This window comes from Falco cherrug, chromosome 1 (assembly GCF_023634085.1).
Source record: "Falco cherrug isolate bFalChe1 chromosome 1, bFalChe1.pri, whole genome shotgun sequence".
Taxonomy (NCBI): domain Eukaryota; kingdom Metazoa; phylum Chordata; class Aves; order Falconiformes; family Falconidae; genus Falco; species Falco cherrug.
This window is the reverse complement of record NC_073697.1, coordinates 69,610,227-69,631,466: the sequence shown is the minus strand read 5'-3', so window position 1 is coordinate 69,631,466 and position 21,240 is coordinate 69,610,227. Positions and strand designations below refer to the sequence as shown.

At 39.7% G+C, this 21,240-nt stretch overlaps 1 protein-coding gene across 2 annotated transcripts in view; it reads left to right on the top strand.

Moving 5' to 3' along the window:
• NPNT (nephronectin) overlaps window positions 1–21,240 on the top strand; it is a 55,416-nt gene that overhangs the window by 12,987 nt on the left and 21,189 nt on the right. For both annotated transcript variants that reach the window (XM_055698502.1, XM_055698510.1), the window contains 4 exons: window positions 5,055–5,147; window positions 13,764–13,883; window positions 14,678–14,797; window positions 19,939–20,073. In XM_055698502.1, the coding sequence (XP_055554477.1) occupies window positions 5,055–5,147; window positions 13,764–13,883; window positions 14,678–14,797; window positions 19,939–20,073 (468 nt within the window). The remainder of the gene's footprint in view (window positions 1–5,054; window positions 5,148–13,763; window positions 13,884–14,677; window positions 14,798–19,938; window positions 20,074–21,240) is intronic.

Sequence of the window (21,240 nt, the reverse complement as noted above, 5' to 3'; positions counted from 1 at the left end):
ATGAAAAAATAGTGATTCAGAATGATTGAGTTGTGCTCAGACACCACCAGCAGCTAGGAGTGGCTGGGAAGGTTGGTGGCTTCTGGCTTTTACACAAGCATAATGTGTGCTAACAGCACATGCATTTCACCAAAATTCTTTCTTCCTGTCTCCCACGCTTGAAAAAAAACCCTCAACCCTAAACCCAAACCATCATTCATGTTTCAATTCATTGTGTTATTTTTACAAGAAGTTTAATTTGTCCTGAAGTTTAAATGAGGCTTAAAATGTGGTATTTATCAACTTATTTTGGAGGAAAAGGTAGTTCTTGCCAACCTTTAAAATAGGTAGTCTGTTAGATTTATGGCCAAATAAAAAGCTTTAGGATTCCTCCTTGACTGCATTGAAGTCTGTGGGAACTGTAACAGAGCAAGTCTTCACATCTGGCCCTAAAAAAGAATCTGAAATGATTAAACTGAAATGAGTATTCATGAGACCAGGGTTCATTTGCTGATACCTCTTGAAAGAACTGGGCAACAATGAATTGGAAAGTTTAGCTGTAGTTTACTCTATGGCCTAGATAAATAAGTAGCAGTTGACTAAAGATGAAAATAGCTGTGCTTAGGATTTCTTTCTGTCTGTCTCGGTCTGCACTACTACCCGTTGCGAGTGCCTGTTTAAATGCTTTCAGAAAGGAATCCTTGGAGAAATGGTACGTGTTTGAAATTGAGTCAACAATAAATTAGCAATCTCTGTTTTAGTGGCACTTGTCTATACAGATGGACTTTTAACTTTTCTTTAAAACAATTGCTATTATAAAGAGTGGAAAGTTTTTGCTTCATTTTGGCAACTTTTTCAGACTCTTACCTTCTGGACTTAATTGCCCTACGTATGTGAGAGCGACTTTCTCAGCCTGGTGTAACTCTCCACTGTCTACATTTCCTTCTTGCCTAGTAGGGAAGTGGGTGTTATGTAGCAGAATGGAGTCCATGGACATGGCTTATTTCAGTCATTGGAAATGTGAGTTGATAGGAAGCAAGTTATGTTCCTTTGGTTGTTGCGGTCAGATGTGGGCCAATTTTTTAATTGTTAGAATGCGAAGACTTCTGCAAAGGTGGGAGACTTTCTTCCCCACTATTTATGAGTCTTAACTGTGTTAAAAAAATGGATAAACTCCATGTGTCTGTGTGTGAGCAGAGCAACTGAAATATTCTATTTTCTCTGGAATTTTGCTAGAAAATGAGTGGAAAATTCAAAGGAAAAGCCCACTCACACCAGCGTACATAGTGTATGCATAGAGTGATACCAAACAGCTGAAATAATTTCCTGCTATTAAAAGAAATGCTGAAAGTCAGGCTCAAGCTTATTTTTATACCTGGATCTCTTTGCTGGCCACGTTCAAAAGGAACCCTTCGGGAGGCAAGGAGTGTACCCGCTGCCGTGCAGGGGCAGCTCCTCTGGAGAAGGGAGCATTTGCAGGCTGTGGGTGGCAGTCAGCCCACCCTCTGGGCCTGGAGACCCTGGCACAGGTCAGTGGGAAGGGCATATAGATGTTGCTGGTGGGACCCCAGCCAGATGTGCAGGCTTGGCTGAATGCCAGCTGCTTAAGTCCTGAGCATGGTGTAAAGCCCAGTTCAAGTTAATGGGAGGATATACAAATTGCTTGGTGACTGTGGCTTGATTCCAGGTAGGAAATGCTGTGGGATGTATCTGTGGTGTTGGTTAAGCTTACTGCAAAGGGTTTTTCTCTTGTGTATGGGAGTTCTTGAGTTGTAACATTGCATTGAATTGCAGCAGCTGTGCATAAATAAGATGCATAATGTTTAGCCAAAGTGCACGGAATGTACTCTAATAAAGAGGATTTCTTCAAGTACAGCATTTAACAGCAAATACAGGTTTCCAAATACCTGTTTAACATGCAAAAAAGCCTTATATGATGGCTTGACTTTAGGGATAGTGGTTTGCTAATTGTTAGGAAACTTTCCTTGCGGTAGTAGAGATTCTTGAGCTGTAGACTACTGAGGCGCTGAGATGCCCTTTAACTGAGACTGCTTTAAAAACAGGAGAGAGAGATATTTTTCATGTGATTAAAGCACATTTATTAATTATACTTTGAGCCTAGGAGGTAGACTAGATCAGGAGTTACCCACCTGTATGTCATACAGGACATTAAATACTGCATAGTATGGAGTTAAGTTTGTTGAGATGTGTTGGACTGGATGCTCTCTTGAAGATAGGTAGAGGCAACTGCTTGATTTAATAGTTACGTTAGGGCTATGTTACGTGTTTCGTATTTGTAGACAGTTGCATATTATTTGTTTTAAACAAAAGCTAGTACGTAATTTTTATTCTAGTACGATATCTGACCTACTTGGTTAACTAAGAGAAATAAGCAAAACATGATTCTCGATACAAATGTATTTGACCTTCTAAATTAGAGGGACATCTTCAATTTCTAAATGAAATTTCTAAATTAAATTAAAATCTCATTAATTTTGTAAGGCTTCTCATCTTCAAGTATGAGATCTTTTTTTTCCTTTGTCTGAGCTGCTGATAATTCACAGTCTGTGCAATTGAGGGAGAGACCAAGACTTCAAAAAAAGTCAGCAAAATTAAAGTTGCCCCAAGTTCAGCTACTGAACTGTAACACTTCACACTAAGCAGATCCCATGGTGCTATGTATTTTTTAAAAAGTAATTATTACCTAAATGTATGGCACTCCACAATACGGATTTTCTCTGAAGTGCAGTTGAAATTTCATGGAAGCTTTCAAAAACAAATTTATAGTCATTTCTGTTTCTCTATTATGGTTTAGATCACACCTTTTTATTTTTCCCCAGTGAATTCGAAGTCATGAAGTTGGTCTTCGTAGTCTTCATTTTGCTGCCATCACCTCTAATTAGACTTGGGTCTGTGATGTCAGGAAGATAAAAGTTTGAGTGTCTAAATGAGCTCCGACACAAAGATCTTTGTTTATGACCATAGTGATTAAAACAGCAGTATTTGTTGCTAACGACAATGTTCTAGAAGTCTTTCATGATGTATCAGTTGCTCTTCAGTCAAATCTGTCCATTACCGAAGGGCATACTTTTTGAAAGGTACCTTTTAGTAGTCTAAGCAGCTGCTTTCCCTAATGCTTTAATTGAGAGATGTTTCTGAATCTGAATCCCATTTCTTTGTTTCTGGACAGTATTAATTGGGAAAAACAATATCTTGCATTAACTAGAAACATCCCTATCTTGCCTTTTAAGACAATCCTTAAGACAGTCTTCAGAAAGAGGCTGCAACATTGTCTTAGGAAGATCCATCAAGAGCAGTGCTGTAGATTGCAAACAAGGTTTTATGTTCTCAGGGGTTATCACTGGCCAGATATATATATATATATATGTACATATATGATGTTTAAATGAAAAAACGCCTTGGTAATAAAGGCCAAATGCAGTCCTAAAACTGGAGGAAACTCCTATGCTGAAAGTTGCTACTGTGGGTGCATTTGTGAGAATCAATATTATGGAAAAGTTTTAGAACATCAGAGATGTATTTTTATAGTTCTTGCAGAACCAAAACTAATCTATTGTTTCTCTTTTAGTTTTGCTTAATTCAACCCTGTTGAACAGCTTGGCTAGAATGCAGGCTACTTTTTGAGTGCCTTCTGGTAGATTTCTATTAAATTACATCCTTAGTACATCCAGTTTTATGATACAGCCTGTTGTCTGATTAATTTAATATTACAGCTGCATCTAGTTAGTTGCTTTGCAAATTCCAAATGATATTGTTAGTTTAGAAAATGAACTTCAAGCTAGGGCAAACAGTAAATCCTGATTACAGGGTATTCAAGGTATGCCACACTCTGATTTCTAATTTGTGCCCAACTTGCTTAAACGGTAAGCTCACCAGAATTTTGCATCTGCATTTTGTCATGGAATGATAAACCATATTTTAAAGCATAGTAAATACCTATCTTTCCAGTAGGTTGAAACAACTTGTTTACTGATAGAAAGACGTTTCTAATATAAAAGACTCAGAAATACTGTTAAAAATTTTCAGCTGTAAAATGGTTTCCAGAGTTATGCAGGATTTGTTGCACTCTGGAAATATTCCTGTCAGCTAACCCTACATCAGCAGAAATACATTTGTGCATGAATTCTTATATTTCTTCAAAAGTAAGGCTTGTTTTATTATTGAAGTTTTAAACGTTTGTTTTATGTATTTTATTTGTTATGTTGAGAGAGGTACAAAACATGGCTTCCTAACAATTATTTCTTGGAGTTCTGTATTTGTGCTTCATTTGGGTAATTATAAATTACTTGGAAAATTTGACTGTGGAAGCAGAATAGACCATAACTTCACATTCTGAGACTATCTGCACAGCAGGTTGGGTAATAAATGCTTGAAATTCTGAGTAGAAGTGACTTGGATGTGTGCAGTGATAAAGCAGCAAATTAAGTCAGTGTTGCTTTTGCTTTTCCCCAGTCCTTTTTTTTTTTTCTCCAAAAGAAAAAAAAGTAAAGTAAATCCCATGCCAGAATCCAGACACCTGAACACGAGACATTCAGGCAAAACATTGCTTAATAAGGGGATGAAGAGTGTTGCCTCATAGTCTTAGAGGAGAACAGTGGATGCTGGGATCTGCACTACTGCCTATCAGTGACTGGACTATGACTTTGTATGTTGCCTGTGCCATTGTTGTACACATTTTCTATATAGCTGGGGTGAATTCCAAGTTTACAGAATTTAATGGCATGAATCAGTACGTACACACACAGAGAATGCAAGTGAAGGCATAGTGCCTGCTTGCTGATTGGGTATTAAAAGGGTTTAATATCCTAGAAACAGCACAGTGTAGTGTTGTACAGAAACAGGCTAATAACAAGTATCTAATTTTCCCACATGTATTGGGGTGGTGATTATTTTTTAAAGTGCACCTGATGTTTGAATAGTGGCATTTGAAGCACATAATGATGCTGAAGGAACTTAAATGGTGCTATTTTTTAGGTAGTTGCTGTTTGTTTCAAAGTAAAGCACTGTCAGACATGACTGGAGTGGAAGAATAATGAGCGTTCCTCTGTTTGCAGCTATATGCCAACCAGGATGCAAACATGGTGAATGTGTTGGGCCAAACAAGTGTAAGTGCCACCCGGGATACACTGGAAAAACCTGCAATCAAGGTAAGAAAGGGAAGTCCAAGACAGAGAATTTCTTCTTGAAATCACAGAGGTGGTGTTGATCTCTCTCCCCCAAATGCTGTGTGTGTTGCCTGCGTTTATAGGGTAATGAATGCATATATCAGTCCTGTCACTGCTGTAGCTATTCTGATATTGGGACTGACATTTGTAGAGAGATTGACATCTGCAGTAGGATGACACAGGGAAAAGATTGCTTTCGTTCAGTTTAAATCAATGAGGTTAATGTAAGGGTATGTATGTACGTGATCTCCTGAATCTGAATCAAATTATTTAAATCTTGTGGTCAAGATTGTTATTTCATAAAGTCACAATTTTCAGGTTTGTATAGTGAAATAATATTTGTTTAATTAAAATAAAATTTCATTCATGCATTCTTGTTTTTGTCTTTCTAATCCTGAACTAGCTAGGTAGCAATGAACTGTAGTGCATACTTCAGAGTTGGAATGATGAAGTGTTCCCTTACTGAATTACCAATGTAGTTTCATTATGTCTTTTTTGCCAAAAATAATCTCCAAAACATGTAATGGTATAAAGATATGGAGTATAAGCCAGAATTTGAAGACATGATTTATTAGATTTTGATATCTAAGACATGGTCACATACAGAGGTATCTTAATAAGACTGTTCTCTTTTCCAGTTGTCTCAGCCTATAGGAAAGGTTCCTATGTTTTCTGAGTGCTGAGGAAGTATGTTAGAAAAGTGTGATATTTAGAACTATGTTGTTCAAAAATGTACCCTGATGTTTGCCAACTTTCTTTTGACTTGTTGATTTTAGAGTGAATTATTTTCTTTAAAAATGGATCCATATTTATTTTCAGACTTGCTAATCCTTCCCAAAGTGATGTGGAAATGAATGTTGTATTTTTCAGTTTTGTTTTAAGTTTCATTTGTTCTGTTATCTCTCAAATTATCCTGTCTCCTTTTCCCTTTACTCTGGGCTTACATTTTAAAGGATGGGTTGTTATGATTTCATTATTCGACACCTGTTTTAGTCAGTCTGGAACTTTTTTAGAAAACAGTGTAGTGAACTAACAGTTGTTATATGTAACGTTTTTTATATGTACTAAATACTTTAACAGTATCAAAAGAACACTGCAGGTTGCTGGAGGCTGCAGCCTTGAACTAAACTATTCACTTTCCACTGAATGCTAAGGAAGGAAAAAAACGTGGTAATAAATGATTAAAGGAAGCCTTTTAGGCAGTATTGATCAAAGATTCTTGCATGGAATTGGTGGCAGAGTTGCTGTGGCGGATGCACATGAAATTTCTGAAATGCCTGCTGACTGTAGTGTCCCAAATGTACACCAGTTCAGGTGACTACAGCCTGTATCTGTTCTGTTCTATGGTGAGACCTCTGAGCTGTTCCTGAGGTCAGGATACGTGTTCTGGCCATGTGCTGATTCCACATTAGGATGAGATCTGAAAGTGCATAGTAGACGCAGTCTGTTTTTGCTGGCAGGAAATTAAAATCACACAGGGTGTGACCTGTGTTGTTACACATTAATATAGCGCCTGTCCAGTTCAGTCCGTGGGCCATCTTAGTCATTTCTGTTCTAGAATAGTAATTAGTAATAACAGAAAGTAATGCTGTTGGAGAAGAAACGTTGGAGTTCCCCTGTAGAGATAGAGGTCTTTCTAAGATGTGTGAATGGTGCTGGGCTGTAAAGTATGCTCAGGTTCTTGGTGGAAGGCGTTCTTGCAGTACAAGCACTGATAAAACAGGCTTTACATCTCATCTGTTGATGGGCCTCATGGATCAAGGTGTATTCCAGGGACCAGTGCAAGAGAAGAACCCAGCCGCAAGGCAGAACTGTTGAACCCTGACTGTGTGATGATGCCTGTCCTTTTCCAGTGGCACTGCAGCAGCTGTGGCTGTCTAGACCTCGTTGTAGGTGACTCAGAAATTAGGACTAGCTGATACCTGTTTCATCGTGTTGCTATCATCAGCAATTGAACTGCAATGACTTTGCACAAGAGCTAACCATGTGCATTCCCCATAGCATTTGAATCTCCGAGTGGCTTTTGTTTCCCTTATACTGTTTGGATCCCAGGTTTACACCTATAATTAGTTAAAAAAACCTCAACTTTTTTTCTTTAAGCTGAGCAGCTTGCAAGAAAATACCCTGTGCCAGCTCTCCAATTTGTAATAATAATGAAACTCATACTTCTTTCAACATGTGTTCATTAGAAAATTGATACTGCTTTTCAATAAGATCTATGTTCACAAATACAAGTACTTGAAAACTTGTGATTTTTACTAGCAATCTAAAGTATATGCAGGTTAACTTCGTGTGCCTGGGCAAGGTTGCCTTTATGTGAAGAATGTAAGGCTGCTTTTCTGTAACTTACTATCATCTTACTCTGTTTGTTCTAGGAATGTGGTATAAAGTTTGCTACTTTCTCTTTTTGTAATGCAATTCTTGTCAGCACTTGTGAGAAAATATATATTATTTATTTATTTATTTATTTATGGAGTAATGCATATTACAGAGATCTGGTAATTTTATTTTTATTATGCCTTCTTCCCATCCTGTGAAGATGAGCAGCTATATGCAAGTCCTGGTCAGAGCAGTGAAGTGCTTCTATTCCACCCTGTGGAACATCGTGCAAGAAATACAGCATCAAGGGGTGAGATGGTCCTGTGTTACAGGTGGCGTGCTCCTACCTGTATGGCTTGAAACAGTAATACAATTTTTTGCAGAGGGGTTGGAGGCTAATAGACCAATGGCTGTGATGTGAAAGCTGAACTTGCACTGTCATTAGCATGCAGAGCAAATAACTGATTGTATTTCCTTGATGCTGTGTGCCTGTAATTCTGAAAAGGCTTGACTCTCCACCATACTCATGGTTGTAACTTGCTTATGTTTCTTTCCTCTGCTTTTCTTTCAGAGCCTGCACTTTTTGTTTGTTTCTGAGTTCTTTTGTAAAGTGAGAGTGATGGCAGTTGTTTATCAGGTTAGATAAAGACAAAACTATGATTTACATAAAGCTGGAAGTTGAAGAAAATGAGGCTTGTTAACTTCTCTATTTGGCAGCTGTTGATTAATCAGACCAAGTGTGAAAAAAACTCTTAGGATGATAGAAATCTCTCATAAGTTTGACATGGTAGTCTGATGGTAGTTGCTGGAAACAAAAGCTGAACTACTATTTATAGTGTGGTGATAACAATTTAGTTATTTTACTTGGTTTCTGGTCCCTGGTTTTCTATTTTCAAAGTCTGAGTAAATTCAGTATTGAATATTTGACTTCTGAGTTTCCTGATCCAAGTTTGCTAATAGGCAGGAAAAGGCTGAAAAGGTCTGGATGCTGGAGTCTTCTGCAGAAACTAATTAAAATAGCAGAGTGTATTGTATCTTCCTAGAAATAAGCACCTCATTGTTAGGTGTGCACTGAAGCAGGTCATTATCCAAGCTCATGTGTGATGCAACACAGTAGTCAAAGAAGTCACATCTGAATTTACCACCATAGTACTCTTGTCTTTTCCTTGCATTCACATTTTCTTTAAAAATAAAATACTTGTGCTCAGCAGCCTGCATGTAGGTTATAGTCCTACTTTCCCTAGCGCCCAAAACTGTCAGTCTGCTTTTATGTGCAGTACTGTCTTATGTTATTTGGAAATCAAGAATGCTGGTTTTGCATTGACTGTACAATTGTAGGCAACAAGGGAATTTAAGTGGCTGAACAATGAAATTCTTAGGTGCAGGACAGTGAGTAGACATTCGTGCAAAGAAATTAAAAGGATTTGTTAATTTTTTTAATAGTGTTGGGCTTTATATTTTAAATTTCAGTGTGAGATTATGAGTGCCTAAAAGAAATAATGATATTTTATTAAAAAGAAAAATGATGTAAAGGTGTTACTTTTATTACCCTTTGAGTTTATACATTTCACCTTTCAGGTTTTTTTTGAGAAAACTTCTGCTGTTTTCTTATCTCCTCTTTTGATGCATAGACATTTATACTAAGATATCTTTATACATGTTGCTTGAAATACCTGATTGATAAGTAACCAGCATTTGTTCAAGAGGTATGTTGCCATGGCTGCATTGGAAGGGACCTTAAAGACCATCTAGTCCCAACCCCCTGCCCTGGGCAGGGACACCTTCCACTAGACCAGGTTGCTCAGAGCCCCATCCAGCCTGGCCCTGAGCACTGCCAGGGATGGGGCATCCACAGCTGCTCTGGGCAACCTGACCCATGTCTTGGCACCTCTAATCTAAATCCACCCTCTTTTAGTTTAAAACTATTACCCCTTGTAGTGCCTTTACAGGCCCTTGTAAAAAGTCCCCCTCGAGCTTCCCTGTAAGCCCCCTTTAGGTACTGGAAGGCTGCTATAAGGTGTCCCCTGGAGCCTTCTCTTCTCCAGGCTGAACAACCCCAGCTCTCTCAGCCTGTCTTCACAGGAGAGGTGCTCCAGCCCTCTCGTCATCTTCACAGCCCTCCTCTGGACTTGTTCCAACAGGTCCTTCTTATGCTGGGGACCCCAGAGCTGAAAGTAGTACAGCAGGCAGGGTCTCATGAGAGCTGAGTAGAGGGGAAGAATCTGCCGCCTTGACCTGCTGGCCACGCTGCTTTTGATGCGTCTCAGGATTTGGTGAATTATTCTGAAGAGGTCTCTTGATTTGGTCATTATCCTGAACCTGTTCTTGAAAAAATAAACCTTACTTAAGGAACAAGAAGCACACAAACAGATACATAAGAGTACATAAATAGCAGGAGGGTTCCAGCGCTCCCCCAGTACATGTGCAGTACATCCGGACTCTTCTTAGGGAAGCAGGCTGTTACAGATTGTGCGTGTATGGGGGAGGATCGAGAGAGCTGTCATCATATTCACACAGCCCTTTACGTAGTACCAGGAGGACCTGCCAGATGATACAATGTGCCTCCTAGGAAACTGAGTGGTGCTTGTCCTGCAGTTTCCAAGTATGTGCCTGTCTGCATTGGTGAGAAGAAGAAAAGTTGCGTTTTGGGGAAAGTAAGAGGGGTTGAGCAGTATGCTCTAGCACACCTAACCTATTTGCAGGCTGGCTTCTCTTTTAAGCAGCCACAGCACTGCCAGTACTTGTTTTCCTGAACAGTAGTATTCATTCTGACTCCATAAGGTTAAAAACGTTTTTCTCTCGATAGGTAATTTTCAAGGCAAAGTGAAAACCTATGGTACTTGAGGTTTAGGTTTAAGTGGAGTTGTGTTAACAGCCTGTTTCTGCTGCCTTGTGACCTTAGCTTTCTGTTACATCAGCCAAGGTTAAAAATTTTAACTTTTTCAAGGCACAGGCTTTTTAGTTTCAGCATGCTTTTTAAGATGAGAATCAAATGAGTCAGATGCTCATGTGACAGCATTTGTTCACAGGCAGAAATAGAATGAAGCAAAGACAACAGAAATAATTTAGTCAGAATTCCACAAACAGAAAGTGTGTGATGTGATATCCTGATACAGTTGGTTGCACCTACTTTTTAATATCAGATTATTCTCAGAGTGTGTTACTAATAGCTGTCTATTTGTCAGTACCAGAGCCTTAATTTCTGTACTAAGAATATTTTATACCAAATGGTGGTGTAGTATTCAGAGTCCTGTAAAGAAAGATCCAATTATTTAAGGCTCATAATGTAATCTATACTTTATGCAAGATGGCAAACTGAAAACAGTCATAAATTCTTATCGTTTTCAGCTTTGGCTCTGTGGTTGTAGCTCTGGAAATAAGTACAAAACAGTCCTTAATGGTAAAGTCTTCGGGAATATCTAAATTTAAGAGCTGAACTTGTAGTGGGATGTAAGCACTGAAAGTTAGTGCTGTTCAAATCCTGCTCTGTCAGCTTAATTTCAGCATTACCTTTCCTCATTCTGTTCCTACTTCTGGTTAAGTATTTTATACTTAGCTCTGTTTATGCATTTGTTTCGTGAAGTGATGCTTTTTGTACAAAAGTAGAAGACTACAGATATTTTAGACTTAATAGAACTTTTCTTTCTCTTCAAAATGATTGTTCTCCATGAATCTCAAAATGGTCAGTAGCGTAAGCTCTGTGGAGATACTTCTGTGAGTTGAAGTCAAATGTTAACAGAGTTTTTGAATTTAACAGTGACACTTTTTAACAGATGCATTGCATGTGTAATAAATATGTTAATGCAGCTATAATGTCTGTCAGGAGCTGCCTAACGGTAGCAAGCTTTATAGAAGAAAGAGAAAAGCAGCTTTTAGTGCTGCCCAGAGAAGTTTGTCTCCCAAAATGCGAGTTTTCACCTGTTTATTATTGAGCATTTTTATGTCAAGGTTTTTTTACACAAAGATTTTCACAAGGAAAACTTGTCCTTTCCCTCTAGCATGATCACCTGCTGCTTTTTTTCTATTTGACCTGTGCATGTTCTCTATCAATAGTCACAGCTCTTAGCTGAAGATCCCACTTCCACAGTGGAAAGTGTACATCGCTTCTACAGCAGTTCTGTCAAACCCAGCAGGTACACTCTTGTGATTGTGGCATTGGTGCCTGTTGGGAGAAGGATGTTCTCTTAGCAACTCCAGAAATGTTTTTCTAAGAGTGAGTGTTGAGAAGGGGTACTCTCTCTGCAATGCATGATCCGCAGGAAGAATGTGGAGGTGGTCATCACTCCTTGTTTATCAGGCACAGGTCCAGCCCTTATTTTGGCCGCCTTTCCTCACCGAAGTCCTGCTTACACTCACCTGGTCTTCCTTGCCAGTCTAGGAGCAAGCGTTCCACTTCAGGCTTTCTAGAAACATCTTGTTCAGCATTCTGCAGGAGGAAAGGGAAAATTCCATCCCTTACCACTACCCTCGCACAGAAGAGGGAAGCAGGAGGTGGTGTTGTCCCTAAACCCACTGCTCTTCCCAAGGCCTTGGAAAATGAACTAAAAAAAGTCATGCCTTTTGACATGAAGGGTTGTGGGGAGGGTCAGATATCTGTCTGCATGATGGCTCACGATTCTTTGACCCCACAAAGATGAAAACGAAGTAGTTTGGAAGACAACAGACCAGCTGCTAGGACCTCTCAGGAACAGCAGTGAAATGAAGAGTATTCATTCTGGGCACTGGCAGAATCCTTGTGGGTGATTTTGGATTACACCAGTGACTTGTAGCCTGATGCATTTATTTTTTTGTTGATTGCTCTGCACTTTGTCAGTCATAATGTAAGAGAAAATACTTCTCAATTTTAGAATGCCATTTAAAAACACTTTGGCTTGAAAAAAATAAGATTAAGAATGTTGCCCTCCAAAGCAAAGTGATTACAATGTTTCAAGATGAATTTGAAATCCACATACTATGAAGTTGAAGAATTCCAGATGTAGCTGTGTAAAAGCAATGTTTTCTCTGACTTCATCTCCACAGTGAACTTTCACTGCGGTTACAACATAGTCCTTGTTGAGGTTGCTACTTTAGTCTGTAAAGTGATCGATGAATTACTGACTTCATTCCAACCAGAGGTATATTTGTCTTTCTGTTTTAATGTCTTAACTCCAAGCCTTCATGTCTAGTCCATAGATAGCACGTGTTGCCTTCTCAGCTGGCATTTTATAAAGTGCCTACTGTGTGTGTGTCTGCCACACAGTACGAGCCCAAGGCTTACTTTTCTGTACATGGGTTAGGGAGTGACACTCGATGGATGCACTTAACAGTGGAGATGGCTGTTCGAGAAGTTCCTGGAAATAACAGTGACTCTTACTGTAACAGACCTGCGGACAGTGTTGTGCAATATTAGAGAAGAGGGTCAGTAATTGGGTTGTTTAAGTACTTGCTGGCTGGATTTGTGAATGGATTTATTATTTTCAGCTATATTGTCATCTTTACTCATCAGTACACAAATAACTAAATAACAAATTATTTCGGTTTACTCAGATAAAACCAGCACATGTTCTTGGAAGAGAATTCTGAAGGAAGTCCTCACTCAATCTGTATTTCTTGTTAGAAGCCTTGTCTACTAATATGAAAATTGTAGGCTGGCTATTTTCAGTTTGTCATGAATTCTGTCTTAATTTTTAATTCTAATTGTAAATTTGAAATACTAGCCTTCATGGATAGTCCTTGAAAAATATCACTGTTGTCAGATACATTTTCCCCCAGTATTTTCTAGATGGTAAGGAATACTTTTTCTCTGTGAGCTTGTTTAAAATAGATTGGCATCAGCTTTCCCACCTTCCTCTGCGACTAATCTTGAAGCATGATAGTGGATCACTGAATCACTATCGGAATCACTGGTAGTGATTGCAGCAGTGACATTTGCTTTTTCCCTCCTCTTCCTCCAGAGTTCTGGCTGGTCCTGGACATGGCATCGACATGAATAGCGGCAAGATGTGGGCAGCCTAAGCTTGTGCATTCCCTAATGAAACTTTTGTTGTCACTTAATCTAGTGCTAAGATTGTAATTTCTGAAAGGATGTCTGTGAAACTGAAGAAAATAAGCCACTTGGCAGGAGGGGTGAACAGTGCTTCATGCAGGGTGTTCTGGACACTTGCTTTCAGCTGAACCGCATATAAAAAGCTAATTGCCATATTTTTCCTTCTTTCTCCAGGAACTTGAACTAGTAGTTTTGCCACACACACTTTGTATGTTTTCTTTTCCCACTCCCTTTCCTTGTACCTTTCATTTCAGATCTAAATGAGTGTGGACTAAAGCCACGGCCATGCAAACACCGGTGCATGAATACCTACGGCAGCTACAAGTGCTACTGTCTGAATGGCTACATGCTTATGCCAGATGGAACGTGCTCAAGTACGGCAAGGCTTGTTGCTTGCTTTTTTTCAAGCTCCTGAAGGTCCCTGCTTGAGTTTCCCTGGGAGACTTTTATGAAATTATGATGAGTCCCCAAGTAAAATATTAATCTTGTTGGAAATTAGGCAGTTGCACAAGATGAGCTGCTTTTTAAATAATGAAATGAGGCTGAACAGAACAGGAGCAAATATTTTTATTTTATTAGTTTTATTACAAGTTTCCCCAGAAGCATTCTTCGGTGTTGTAAATCACTGTTAATTGGCCTTCAAGGAGAAGTGCTTGCAGTTTTCATTGCATCAAGACACCTGCAGTTCTGCTGCATTATGTCCTTATGAATGTAAAATCTTAAAAGCTGCAGATGTTGGTTGTTTGACTGGTATAAAACTGTACTGTCATCTCTCTGGAGATCACGTTCCTACTTGCTCCCATAAAAGTGGATATTTTGAGTGTCTGGACAGAGAGAAGAGAAATTACCTTTAATTAGAGATGCTCCTATTTTAAAATGGCAGTACTGTCCAGGAGGGTTTATGGTACATACTGGGCTTTGTATTTCTCATGGGGACTAACTTCCAGCTTGCTACAATTACGGCAGTTTTCGGGGGTTTTTGTTTCCTTAGAGGTGCAGTTTGTGGAAAGTAAAAATTTACTGCATATGCATTTGCTCTTTAGAGCCTGAATGGTTATTTTTCCACTTCTATTGTAATTACATGATGTCTTAATTCTCCCAAGTTTTCAGTCATTTTCTGGTACTGATCAGAGTCCTTATCTAAATCTGTTCAATTATTTTTCCCTAGATGCCCTTTCATGCTTGATGGCAAACTGTCAGTATGGCTGTGATGTACTGAAAGGGGAAGTACGCTGCCGCTGTCCTTCTCCAGGACTGCAGCTAGGGCCTGATGGCAGGACTTGCATAGGTAGGTGATCAAATGTAGATTTAATTTCTTTTTCTCCAAAATGTTTTTGTCCTTACTCTGAACACCATTCTAGAGAATTTGTCAGATGTATTTAGAATGCATCATACATGCAGTTTAAAGACGTTACTAATGAGAACTGGGATAGGCATGTTGCTGAGGTGCTCTCACGTGGTCTGTGTCGGAGATCGCCAGGGTTTTCCTCCAGCTCTGAAAGTTTCATTGACTGCTTAAAGCCCTCACAGACTGCTTGGTATCCAAGCCCTTAGCCCTTACCACTCACCACTGCTGTTACTGGCTCGTTTTAAACTATTGCTGACAGAGACTCCAAAATACCTGCCTGCATAAAAAACGGAATGGGGAGATCAGTTCTCCATGATATGCAACAAAGTGATGCCTAGGCTCAGTGGGTAGAGCGGTAATTGGTGCAAATCATTGAGAATATGCTGGGACAAGATGAAGGGAGGTGCATGTTCCCAGTATTAATGGGATTGAAGCTACTGTTGTTCTTCCATACTGTGAAAACTCCAGGTTAAAATAAATTCAGGAATTCAGACTGTATAAAAGTGAAATGCTTTGTTCCCACGTTCCTGAAATGGAAAAGGTGCCTATGGTTAATCAGACTGTATTGTGCCACACTCCACTATCCTCTGAAGTGTGATATGTGATTTCATTAGCCATTAACTATACATCTGGAGTAGATAAGGTGATCCAGTGATTTTATTATTTATATTCTGTGCAGTGGTACAGTTCCATAACCAGTTACAACACTTTCCCTGAAAGAATGTAACAGAATGTGGATGCCATAATTACCCATTTTTGGGTATCATGGCTGTCCACAGGGGAGGTGGTGTCCAGGTGGCTGACCTGTGCTGACCAAGAGTTTGTTGAAGGAACAAGGGACAGATTCTAGATTTTCTGATGTGAGGAGCAGGCTCAATTATCAGAGGCTTTCTGAAGTGAATGATTGGCAGGTCTGTATACGCAAAAGAATGGGAAGAACAGGAGGGAAAACCCCACCATTGTCATGTGCTGAAGGGATTGAATTGTGATTAATCATGCTGTGGACATCATGGCAGACAGATCTTTGGAAGAGACTTGTGCCATGCCATAGTGAGCTGAGTGATTTCAAGTACAAATTCAAGGAAATCATGCCAAGTAGAGAAATTTGCTAGAAAAATACTTCCAGGATTCTCCTAGTGTGCATCTTTATATTCAGGCAAACTTCATACTTTGAAATAAACGAAGTGCACTTTTAGTGTTGAAGACTACCATTCAATCCAGTTATATGAAACTTTTTCAGTTCTTCACTGTAGTTTTCAAAAAACATTTTTTTTCCTCCAGAAAGGTGAAGAACTGTGCACCCACATTTCAGTTGGGTGTGCATCATTCGGACTGATCTCATAACTTTTAAAATTTTCCACAAAATTTTCAGAGCGGCCTTGTACAATACAGAGGAAGTAGTCACAGCAAGAGATGTCTGTTCTTCATGGGTCGTAACATGATCTACTCCCCTTTTTTTGGTAAAAAGTGATTGTGACACGCATACTTTTTTGTGTTACTTCCCTATCGAGTTTGAGTTGTAGTAAATACCTCCAGGAATCGAAGCTTTTTGGGACTAGGACAGTGCTTTTCCCTCTTGTGTGTACAGGCCCATCACTGTTGGGGAGGTTGTCATCTCTAGCCAGGGTCTGGGTATTGCTGCATTACAAGTAGAAGTGTAGATAACGGTAAGAAAATTGAAGCATGCATTGGCTGCAGCTCATGAAATCCTTGTTTGAGGAGAGTTTGAAAGACAGCTGGGAGTGTAATGCTTATTTTTAGCATAGGTGGAAATTTCTCTAGGCATTATTCTATTCTTAATTTAACCCGTGCTGATCATTCTCTTGTTAAAATGTTCCTTTCAATCAGTAAAGAGCCACCAAACAATTTGGCTGTGAAGGTAAATCACATAAACTAAATAACAAATTGAAAAAGAATTTGGCAACGTATTCAGTGAAAATATAGATTAACTGACTAATTAATTGATTAATGACTCTTGAATCAATAAATCAGTGTTGCCAGGTTTTCATTTAACAAAATTAGTGGTATACACATTTCAGCTTTGGAAGGTTTGAAATTATTTGAGGACTGAAAATAATTATTTTCACTGTAAAATAAGTTTTTTCTTGTTGTTTTGTTTGTGTATAGAAACTTGAAAATATGGCCTTGTGAACTTAAAAAACTTAAAAATCATATTATTTAGGTCAATTGCATAGTTGTTTAGTGCTTGAGTTGGTAACATGGTCATATTCACAGCAAGAAAGAAGCAAGACTTTGTAATTCTGCTTCTCTGATGGATGCTGAGCGTCTACCTCAGGTGCTGTCTCTGGTATTGCCTTTGGAGCAGCTCCCTGGCGCTAAGTCTGGCTGTGCACCTCTAGGGCAGTGCACGCTGAGATCGGACTACAAATCACACCTTCATGCGCTGGTTTTCATAGGAAGTGGGTATGAGCCACAGCATGTTGCAGCAGGCAAAGGGAAACAGCCTTACACGTTTTGGGCCCAGGTGTGAACTGGCACAGGTCCATACACTTGAAATAAGCTACAGTCACTGTTCTGTTTGAGAACTGCAGGAAAGTAATGTAAGCACTTGCATACCACGTTCTAGCTGATGATCGAAAAGTGGTTTTCCCACTACTAATGAGCATCCACCCACCTCTCATATTAAATGCAAGTGGTAGACTGTTACATTTTTTCATTGTTTTTATGTTAGTTTCAACAGTGTAGTGATTAGCAGTTAAGTTCTGTATCTTTAGGACATATAGCTGCCTAGAAAATTAAACAACACTGCTACAGTGCTCTCATCATCTAACATAGTTCTTGCCTTATGGGAATTTGTAAAAACATGAGTATGTACAGAATAAAAAGGCGGGACAAGCTACATTAGGTTTTAAAGGACGTAATCCATGCCATGATGAAGTATATTCAGTGGCTAATCTTTTTCTTACTGAATTGCTTTTAGAAGTTGTGGTTTAAAGATAAAAAAATCCAACAAACCAACAAAGAACCCCAACTAATTTAACAGAAATCAGTGGTCTGAAATTTGCAGCCTTGAAATAATATTTTAATGAAGCTAGAAAATTGCGGCTTGTAAATTAAATGAGGGTAAGGAACACGGTAGATTTTTTTTAAGACTGTTAATAACATACTCAAAGCCTAAAATTTTAATAATACATTCAAATCAAGAGGCAGGTTTATAGGGAGATTCAGGCATGTGGAGAGGTGCCCCGTACTGGCTTTGTTTTCTTTCTCATTCAGGCCTTTACCACAGCTTTGCAGAAGTGCTCTCAATGGAGAGTGAAGGAGAGCTGCTATGTCAGAGCAGGCCAGGGGTGTGGGAGCTCAGGGACCGAACCCTTGCTGTCCTCAGTAATTCTTCATGCAGAGTGGGACAGTGCCAGCAGAAGCTGCTGGGCAAGCCTATCTAGCCATTAATTCATGGCTTGGGGTCACTTCTTTTGGGAAACACAGCTTGGAGAATTTGAGGCTATGTCTGCCCTGCCTCAGGTAGCTGCCCTAACTAACCAGAAGTTTTGTGGTAATGTTTTTTTTCTGTGCAGTGCAGGAGACTTGGGCTTCTCTCTGCCTTGTTCAGGCCTCGTTCACAAGCAGCAGGGCATCAATCACTCGCCTTTGTTTTGCAGTCTTGACACCTGCAGCTGAAGTGCTCCTTTTGGGAAAAGAATTGTGTGGAGAGCAAAATCTTACTTTCCCATAGATCAAGAGCCTGATAGAGCTCCAGAGCAAAGGCTTGAACTGTGCCCTGTAGATAACGAACAATCATCAGGAGTGGCATGCATCAGAGGCAGCTGTGCGTGGCAGGTCTCTATTTCAGTGAAGAGTTAGGGTTCAAGCACTTGGCAGGCTTCAGCTCACTGTCCAAGAGCTACAAAATGAGCGGCAGCACAAGCAGCTTCTGTGTATTAGCCTGACCTCATCTGAGAGTTTCCCAGTCAGTGAAAGCAGTGCTGGGCGAGCATCAGCTGCTCCTTGGGCCCCTGTCTGGCTTGTTAGACAGCATGAAGAGCTGGAGCTTCTGGGAGATGAGGGGCATCAGACATCTACTGAGCATCACCTGTCACTCCTCTGTCCTTGCCTGGATGTTGCTTGCTGAAGCACTGCTTCAGGTCCTGCTGGGAGCCCCTGGCAGGGCAAATGGGAGCCGTGTGTCTTAGCACCTCAGAGATTTTTTTAAGGTCAGTCCCATGACCAGCTTCTCTGTGAAAGAGCAGTGCAGGCACTGTGCAGGGTAAGAGACTGCAAAGAGCAGATACTCATAAAGCATTGGGCCTGTAGTAACTAAGTGGTAGGAGACCCAGAAATACCGCGCCCTTGGCATTAGCTTGAACTCTCTTTGTTTAGAGCAAGTTCTGAACAGGGGAAGGTTACCTGATAGGCTCAATGGGCAGGTTATGGATTTGGGACACCTGAGATTTAAAAAAAACCCACCCCCTTCCTGCTGCAGGGTGATGTACTTCAAATACGCACGTATGACCTGTGCTACAGGAACACTGTTTCAGGCATGTTTCAGAAAAAGCATTACTGGGGTAGTTTTTATTATTATTCCTTGCCTGTAAGTCCAGGTGGCGCGTTTATAACCAGGCAAGAGTTAATGGGACAAAAGGAAGTTATACAAATATCACAAAATAGCCTTTCTTCAGATGAATACCATTACAATTTTAAGGGATAGGTGTTCTAAGTCCCTGAAGAAGCTGTTGTGTGTTCTGTGGGGAATCAGAGAGCATCTTTGCTCCAAGGGGAAGGGTACCAGGATGGTAAGGGCATAGAGCAAGCATTCCAAATTGAGTAGCAATGTTTGTTATGCCGGTGCTTCTCTTGTCACTCACAGGATTTGTAAAGGCTTCTGGCACAGGAGGCATAAAAACTTGGCCATGTGACCAAGAGCTAAACTGAGATGGCACAGCCAGAAGTGCTCGGGTATTACTGCTGGCTGACCAGCTTGTAGCCTAAAGGACCTTCTAAAAAATAATTTGTTTATGCTTCTTTTGTTTTTCATTATGTGAGACCAGTTTAATAATTTAGATAGCATAGATTGTATTTTAACTGTGATTAAGAGTAATACAGTTCCTTTGTTTCCACAGATATTGATGAATGTGCTACTGGGAGAGTTATCTGTCCAGAATTTAGGCACTGCGTCAATACTTTTGGAAGCTACATTTGCAGGTGTCATAAAGGCTTTGATTTAATGTACATCAGAGGCAAATACCAATGCCATGGTAATAATAACTTATTTCTTTTGTGCATGTAATAGAGCTGCATATTCTAAACTGAAATTAATTGTTTAAAGAGTAACATTAACTTATTATGGCTGAAATGTTGAGGAAGGCTATTTTAGGTTGCATTGCATCTGTATTTTAGGGAAGGGTGGATTATAGAAACAGACCATGAAAATAAAGAGTATATATTAGGCCCCCATTCTTGTAACTGGTTCTCCTGTGTAAGCTAGTAGGAGAGCAGAGCTGATGACCCCAGGAATTCCTTTCCAAAGCCTTTGTCCCCACAGGTTTCACTGTGCGCAGGCAGTGGCAGGTTTGGAGCAGCATGTGAGCCTGGGCTGTGTCTGAGCTGTAACGCAGGTGTGCTCCATAGCATGCACCAAGATCCAAGATAAGAAAATGTGGCTAGAGCACACTCCAGCTCCTTCCAACTCAAGTTGCCCAGCTTTCCTTCCCCTGAAGATGGGTGAGGAAAAGGCAGGGGTTAGGAAGTAATCTGTGTGTGTACATGGGACTGGAATGCAGCTGGTGTATGCCTTTCAACAAAGATGTTCCCAGGTCCCACTCTCTTAGTTTCCCAGAGGCTCAACTGGTTATGATCCATTCACTGAAAAAAGGATCATGTGGAGATAATGAGGCATTGCTTTATGTTTAAGTATGGGGTTTTTGTGGTGAAAAATCTCTATGCAGAGCACTGGAATTTGGAGATTTTTGCTTGCATCACTAACAGACATTTAAATGTCATGTAAGATGTTTCAAGCTGTTTCTACTTGATATAGAAACATCTATATGGATGTATAATAGAGGAAGCATTTTATGAAAAAACATTTTAATATCTGTGTGATTAAGAACATGCATATTCTACACTTGGTTTTTCTTTTATCATGTCACCTTTAAGAAGTGGTCATTAAAATTGTGATCTTCATGATCTCAACTGCAATCTACCCACATCTTTGAAGCTGATGCTAAGGTATAAGCTAAGCAATAGCAGAGTTGCACAATACTCCCTTTTACCCTAATTTTTGTATCGCCACATTGATTTGTGACTGTGTATCTTCCTTTTCCCACTGGCAATTCCATTTTATTCAATTTTTCAAAATTAATAGTATTTTCCTAATGACCATACTACTGTTTGTGGTTTTGCATGGATAAGCGGAAAGTCAAGTT